At 49.2% G+C, this 8424-nt stretch overlaps 1 protein-coding gene across 1 annotated transcript in view; it reads right to left on the reverse strand.

Moving 5' to 3' along the window:
- The window catches only part of wnt4 (wingless-type MMTV integration site family, member 4), a 10532-nt gene extending 4860 nt beyond the window's left edge, over nucleotides 1–5672 (reverse strand). Inside the window, exon 1 of the mRNA XM_029151738.3 lies at nucleotides 5099–5672. Within this exon, the coding sequence (XP_029007571.1) occupies nucleotides 5099–5175 (77 nt within the window). The 5' untranslated portion in view covers nucleotides 5176–5672. The remainder of the gene's footprint in view (nucleotides 1–5098) is intronic.
- Nucleotides 5673–8424: the final 2752 nt, after the last annotated feature.

Consider the following 8424-nt stretch of genomic DNA (forward strand, 5'->3'; position numbering starts at 1 on the left):
CAGGTGGAATGCTCCCTGCCTCCCACCCAGCGCCCCCCACGGCCTCATGGGAGGCTGAGGCTGAAAACGAGATAATTCTGAACTTATGACGCAGGCTGTTATCTGCAGACAGGAAATAAAGGCCAGCAGGATGCAGATGCCTGTTTCTACATAAGGTTCATAGAATGTTTCATTTCCAGAGCTAAACCTAGAACCACCAGATGCAGGTTTGTGACTGCAGGTGGCCTCGTCCGAAGAGAGAGCAACGATTCCTTAAATCCTTCGCTCAAATGATTCAGACTCACCTTGGCACAAATGATTTATGGAACCTTTCTGATTTGAGCCACTCATTTAGCATGTGGAGACGGTGGGCATGCGACTTGGTGAGAATTCAGTATTTGGAGAGTAATCTGTCACTGGGAACTGTTAGAGGCTGAAAGCTCCTGTGGCTCTGGTTTCCTGTCTCGTCTCTGCCTTAGGGGCAGTAGATGTGAGGGAACGGAGAGGAAGGAGCCATTAGAAGCATGGCAGCAAACACGTCACACACCTTCTGCATCGCCATCATCTTGCGTGCGTGTTTTTGAACACTGTCAGGAACATTTACATGGATGATGAGATGCAAACTAAGGCACCAGTTATTGAGTGGTTGCTCTGATAAAGTTTCTCTGCAGTTTATTGTAGGGCGGGAAAGGAGAGAATGAAGCCAATAAGATGATGGTCCCTCCTCCAGTGCAGACAAGTGTGACCTGAGCCAACCCCGTGTGGCCAACATGCAGCGGACAAGCCCTCTGTGCCCCATAGGGGGCGCTGCTCGCCCAGTTTACACATCTACATCTACGTCCCAGAGCCCTTCTGCTCCTCAGACTCCTTTAATGTGGGATAAATGCATCCTTCACAATGTGAAGCAACTCTGAAGGGTAAAACTCCCACAAGCTGGAGATTGCGATTCTCAGCTGTGATAATGTGTTTACCTAGAAATCAGCAGGTGCATCAGAGCTGAAGATGAAGACACTAGACCTGATCGCAGGGTTCCTTATTGATGGACAAGTGGAGACTTTACTCTGAGCTCGTATCTGTCATAGTTCTGCTTCCCTGACAGCTAATAATCATTTTCTTTCCCACAGCATATTTATATATTTATCATAGCTTATAGGAGGCACATTATTTAGCAGTCATCAATTTAGCTCATTTTATTCTGAAAGGACAGAGGAAGCTGGACATAAGGCATCTCTCTGGTGACAGTTTTGACAGGAGGAACCTTACATTGTGCCTCCTGTGAGACTGGAAACAATGAGTTGACTGGTGTGTTACCAGCGTGTTTGTCAATATAGTATGAGCTGATAGGAACAGGCTGCAGCTGCCTGGTGCCTGCAGCCTGGTCCTCATTCATCTAGACGGACATTTGACTGCATAACAGTGCAGTCTGGGCAGTGTGAAGCAGGCTGAGGGTGATGCTACTGGGGCTGGATGTGACGCTGTTGATTGTCAGGCTGGCTGGATGTAAGTGAAAACAAATGTCGGACGGAGACAGAGAGGAGGAAGGAGAGAGAATAAGAGAGAGGTGAAAATGTAAAGTACCTAAAGACGTCAATTAACACGTTTACTGAGCGTGTGTGTGTGTGTGTGTGTGTGTGTGTGTGTGTGTGTGTGTGTGTGTGTGTGTGTGTGTGTGTGTGTGTGTGTGTGTGTGTGTGTGTGGCTTATTTATAAGCTGCTGGCTCCACTAGAGCTCATTTCCCCCTAAAAATAACACGCTCTGCCAACACCACAAGCCACACACACACACACACACACACACACACACACACACACACACACACACACACACACACACACACACACACACACACACACACACTTTCATACATATTTGTGAAAAGAGGCACTAAAGGCCGTGAAGTGAACCTCGTGCCACGGACTCGTAGTGTGAGCTTGTGTGTCTGATGCGGCCGTTCTCAGCTTGACTTGGTGCCACTTTCAGGTGATGCAACAGAACCTGGAGCAGCCATGTTGGAGGTCCACAGCTCCAGGGAACAATAGCTGTGAACAGCTGATTGTTTCTAAAAGTGGGAGTGAGCTGTTCCTGCACCTGAGCCCATGATTCGTTGTGTAGTGAGGGCACTGGACACGTGCCGCTGAGCAAGCAACGGTCCAGGTGAGGAACGTCCAGTGTAAAGGTTGAGCAGATTTGTCTGAGACCCATTTCAAAAGATAAAAGACAAAAAATAACAGAACTATATTCAGTTCCTAATGTGAAGCGGTTTCAGTGGATCTGCTTCATCCTGTGTTGTGTGCGACGCAGCAGATCTCTGTCAGAAGCTGAGCCCTCAACTTGTTTCCACTAACTGACAGACATCAGTGTTTTTTCAGTGGCCACATGTTCGGTTCAAGCTGCGCGCAGCGCTCCTGTTGCCCAGGTTGCGGGTTCAATTCCCTCAGACCCCTCACAGGATCAGCCAAAGGAGGTGCCTTTTTACCGTTTGTTGCAAGTGTTCTAATAATAAACTGAGAGCGATGTCGCCCAAGTCATTTGATTTCACTGCAAGCAAAGCAATGATCTTAAGTTTCCCCTTCACTTTACATGAGAGGTGAAGTGGAATCCTTCATGCTCAATGGGCAGGTTTGAACTTGCACCATTTATTTCTCCTGCTTCCTGTTTACACAGTGAACACACGCGTGTAAACTAGGATCACAGATACTGTCAACGCACTGAAAACAGCGTAGAACCCAAATCTCTCCACCTCATCCTTCAGAGTCGGGCTACATGCTGAGATACCTGTTGGCAGCTGACGGACCTCTGGGTTCAGGTCAGACACTTTGTAAAGTCTCTCACCAGCAATCATCCAATCACAGGACGCCTACATCTCATGTTGGTGTCACAGACTCTGATCTGATTGGCTGTTGATGGGCCCTGTCTACTGCCAGGGTGCATTCACTTAGAGCAGGAGCTGCTCTGTTGTTTCTGAAGCTTCATATTAATAGAACCTGATGACACACGCTGCTTGTCCACCAGCAGGTGTGGTGGCCTTCATCATCATCATCATCATCATCATCATCATCATCATCATCATCATCATCATCATCAGAGCTGCTCTTTTGACTGGAGTTTCATGCTTTAAACGCTGAGGTCTCTGGTCACTAGCAAAGCTGTGATAGTCACATATGACCATCATTGTCTCTGGACAGACATTGTGTTAAGTGTTTTAAAAGCAAACACTCACTATTTCCAGTTTGAAGGGGACACACTTCCTTAAGTAAATAATGAGAATCAACGTCTTCTTCGTCCAGAACAAAAAAATGAAACCAGTTTCTGACCTCATACAGGCCAGATGCTCACATAGTGCTCAGATCTTGGTGTGTTAGCATGCTAACGTGCTAACAGTCAGGAAGCCATGTGATAGGATGAGCAGCGATTCATCATGCAGCTGCTGCCAAACACAACTACTACAAAAGCGTGTGTCTTTTACTAACTAACGTCACTTTCACACAACATTCCCAGATCTCTAGTTATTGTGTATCAGCTCCATGTTGCTGTCTGTGTGTGACGCTGGGTGGCTTTAATTGGATCCAGTGGCCTGAACTCCAAGCAGTAATTACCCAGTGAGCGCTGCTGCTACTGCTCACATGTTGGAACATAAAAACAATCACACGCACACGTCTGGTGCAGCAGAACCAGTTGGAGCAGAGCAAGAGCCAAGAGGAGGAAGGGAAGAGGGTGATGACGGACACACTAATGAAAAAGCAGCGCCGGTGCTCATTGGGCTGCAGGACATGAACGTGCCTCAGGCTGAAGGTGAAGGTGACGGTGACGCACACGTGTGCTTGACTTTCAGTCCACACAAAAGCAATCATATTTCACCAAGAGGCAGTGTCTCACGCGCTCCAGCGACCTGCAGGCGGCTGAGCGCTGTTCGGCTCAGCTGCTTGACCTCCTGACCTGCCCTCCAGCCCCATCCGCATCCGCCCACGCTCCTGTACTAGTAAAGGTTCTCATCCACACACTCATGAAGCACCTTACGCCGCGTGGCACAGAGCGCCTGGTGGAGCTGGAAGCTGCGTGTCCAGGACCTGCCCTTCTACCAGCACCCCGCTGAGGCCTGACGGCTGGGCCGGTGAGCCCATGGGGTTTCACAGTGTGCGTTGTGAGGCGTCCCTGCAGCACTGGGCCCTGAAGCTCACACACAGGTTTCCTCAGCAGCCTGGCAGCGCTGCAGCCTGCCTGTACATGCCTGCTGCAGCGCTGCCGTCACCACACCTTCAGTCGCAACAGCACAATTAGTGACGACGTTCAACGTAGGCAGGTAGGTATCAGTGAGCCTGTGTGAAGCTACTGGAGTAATGGAGCCATGCATGGGACAGTCTGCACCACCACAGCTGCAGCAGAAGCGTCAGACTGCAGCAAATCTAAGCGAGTCCGACTCGCGCAGGAGAAAAGTGCGTAAATGATGAGCTCTGCTTGTAAAGCTGCTTGGGAGGAATGAGTGGCAGCAGAAAATGGAGCGGAGGAATGCAGAAACCCACCAAACCACCTCCCACAGGCTGCACAGCGAGCAGGCACACACATGCGACCCGACGGACCGGCCCCAGGAGGAGGTGGCACCGAGCGTGTCTGTGAGCGACTGAACCGGACCCGGTCCCGAGAACCCATGCTCCGTTATCAATATCACCATACAGCTCCATGACTTTACTGTGCTCAGCCTCACAGCTGTGCCTCACAGCTGAAGAAGAAGAAGGAGGAGGTTTCAGACATAGTTTGAATTTACAGCCACATCTATTAAAAAGACGATCATTTTCAAGGGCGTTAGAAATAGAAAAAACACGTTATCCTGCACGCAACGCAGGCTTTTGCCATCAACTTTCTCCTTTTTTCAGGTTATATGTGCATAATGTATGTGGGTGTGGGGTGACCCAGGGCCGGTAAGTTATTAAGTGTGGGGAGATAACAGATTAAAAATTAACCTAGAAGCACCCCAGGAAGCAAGGACGCGTAATATGAAGATGAGGAGGAACAGACAGGAGGACAGGTGACTGGTGCGAGTGGGAGTGGGAGTGGGAGCTGAGCAGGATGCGGTCCAACACCTAAAACCAGGCGCGACTTTAAAAAGAGAGTCCAACTTACAGCCAGTTACTCGCGTTGGCGGAAAGCAGCGCACAGCAGAGCATCAGGACGCAGCGCAAAGCATACTCCTCGGTCATCTCGAGAGGAAGGTCGGCCACACGTGGAACCCCGAGCTGGACGCGCAGTGGCGGGTCGGCACAGCGGAGAGGCGGCGGCGAGGCGCGTGCAGGATGTCAATCCATCGTCCCGCATCCAGAGGCTCATCCACGGGCAGGCGCGCCGCTTCAGCCCGAGCTTCAGCCGGTCTCCCGTCCCTCCCTCGGCCCCGCTGCGCTCAGAAGGGACGGGAAGAGGGGCGAGGGGCACGAAGGCGTCTGGAGCCTCTCGGGCCGAACCGTGGCTCCTGCCTAATCAACGGATCTGCGTTCCTTCTCAGCCGCGCGTCAACAGCGCGTGGAGAGGTGGTCAAATAAACGCCTCCCGGTCCAACTCCACCTAGAGCGATCTCTGCGGGGTCCCCTCTCAGATCAGACAGAGCCTTCTGTCAGCGCGTTCTCCCGACTCACAGTGAGCGTAAATACGCACGGTCCCTGTTCGCACCGCACCTTCTGGGTGAGTCTGGCAGAGGAGCGCGTGTGCGCTGTCTTTAATGGAGGGGCGGTGCGAGAGTAGAGGTATGGCAGCGGGACGGGAGTTTTTGGGGATGAAGGGGCGTGTTCAGTGTACAGCTAAAGGTACTGTGTGTGTGTGTGTGTGTGTGTGTGTGTGTGTGTGTGTGTGTGTGTGTGTGTGTGTGTGTGTGTGTGTGTGTGTGTTTTAGAGGTCTCCTGGGAGGATGCAATAGCACAACCATTCACTTATGCCCTCCTCCCCAGCCACCCTCCACTTCTCACACACACACACACACACACACACACACTCACACACACACACACACACACACACACACACACACACACACACACACACACTGCTCTAACCACACACCCTTCTTGGCAGCGTCTCACTCCCCCTGTCACACACTCAACCAAATATTCTGTGGTCAACAGACTATTTAAAGCTTGGCTGCAAAATGTCTGCATTTAAACCAGCAAATCCCAATAATATGACAAACGTCAGTTCCTCGCTGCTGATTGATGAAACCTGTGGAGGAGGATAATAAGGGTCTGGCCTCACAGGACGCTACACGCTGCGACTCACCTTGTGCTGCCAAAGATGAGACAAGATTCTTATTCTTCACAAATTCATAAATTCAATTATTATTATTATGCTTATAAACGTAAACATTAGCCGCGTAGTTTACTATAAATGCTTTTTTTTCCGAAGCCACAGGACTTTATTTTTACCAGAAGTGAGGATCCCAACGTTTCCAAATGTGTCAGGCTGAATTATGGCGGAAGGTGTCTGAAGACAAGCACAAACATATAGAGCAGCTCTGTTAAAGCTGCTGCCATTAGAAACATGCAGCAGATGAGGTGCACGTTTAGCAGCAGCCCGAGCAAAGGTTTAACCCTCAGTCAGGGAGAAGCACGGACCAGACAGAGGTTCATTAAATGTTGATGTTGTGTTTAAATAACGAACAACGGGTTTAATACATTAATATTATTTAACAACCAAATCTCTTATAATACATTAAAGTTCCAGGAGTTGAACAAATAATGTCATTCAGTTCGGTTCAGCAGCTCTGCCATTCATTTCGTCGCTCAGGTTGGAGTCACAGTTGGTGGAGTCATAGCATCAGGCCATTAGAACCATGGTACTGAACCACATGGATGATGGATGTACACATAGACGCAACAAAACATTTACTTATAGAAGAGATCGCATAAATACCCTAATTATCAAAGACACAAAGAGGAGCTGGTTTCTCCTTTATTTCAGCTCTACGTGAAGGCTTCCACACACACAGATGATTAAATGGACCTTGTTCTCTTGTTAGGACTGTTTGACAGGAGGATAAAGAGGGAAATGACAGATCTGTGACTGTGTTCATGCTGGTTTAGGCTCTGATCACACGTCTGATCAGTCTGGATACTTAGGGATCAGACAGATGCATTGATCTCTGTGGGGACATAGTGCATCACTGCCAAACCTAATGAAGTGGAGGAAAAGGTGGGACGTGAGCCTGAACGAGAGCAGCCTGACAAAGAGTTGAAGCTCTTCACTGAGTCATGTCTGCTTTTCAAAGGCACATCTTAATAGGACCTCCATTCACATCAGATGCTCAGCTTTAGCTCAGTCATTACAGGAATGGATCAGCCTCAACACACTTAACCTTTCTTTGAAAAGAGGCCAGGATATATGAATTTCACAAAATGCATTAATAAAAATATTAATTTCCCCAAATATGCAATGAATTAAAAATGATGGATGTCTCACACTGACAAATGTCCACTTTTAATGAGACACAGTAACGTGAATAAATCATTTCTCCTCCTTGGAGACAAATCTAAAGAAAGACATTTTATTAAAGTAAATAAATCAAGTTTCAACAAAAGAACCAGATGTGATCAATAAAGTTGTTCGGAGCAAAGTTCACTTGAAGCTGCTGGAGCCAAATGCAAATGAAGAATTCCAGCTGTGACTTTAGGTTTTAGCATCATCCTCCTTCTCATTAGGGCTGAAGCATTTCAAGCCACGTTCTGTAGGTGCAGCATCATGAGCTGAGGTTCAGAAGCTGTGATGAGGCGAAGTTCTAATGTTCCTATGACACCTCACAACCCACAGATAAGAGCTTAACAAACCGCGAGTGTCAGTTGAGGGGGAGACTGTGTCCTCAGACGTCAGCCACGCCGTCAATGAGCCTCTACAGGAAACGTATCTTACAGCTTCCTGTCGTAGTGAAAACAGGCGTCTGGGTCCACCTCCACAACCACCAACATGACTCTATGCTCAGTCAGTTCTGCTGCCGCTTTGTGAAAGAGCTTTAGGAGGCGGAGCTTCAGAGGAGGAGTCAGTTTGAGTGACACTTGGAAGAACTCGTTAATACGTCACCATGCTGTTCTCTGGTCCTTCGTGTGTGTCTGACTGAAACCTCAGGTTTCAGCTGTGGGTCTGATGTGTCCTTACTGCTCATCATCACACCAGCATTCTCCTCTTTCACTGTGAAACACACACACGCACGCACGCACGCACGCACGCGCATGCACGCACGCGCACGCACAGACACACACACACACACACACACGCACACACGCGCGCGCGCACACACACACACACACACACCTGATGCCTGTGAATGAGACCATTATTCCCCACGGAGCCCCAGACATCTGGACTGGCTGCACACGGACACACACATCTGCACGTGGGTGTGTGTGAAGCACAAGCCTGGATGGTGTGTGTTCACACTGGACACATAACATTTAGCCAGGGAGTCTAAGACA

This window comes from Betta splendens, chromosome 5 (assembly GCF_900634795.4).
Source record: "Betta splendens chromosome 5, fBetSpl5.4, whole genome shotgun sequence".
In the NCBI taxonomy this organism is placed as follows: Eukaryota; Metazoa; Chordata; class Actinopteri; order Anabantiformes; family Osphronemidae; genus Betta; species Betta splendens.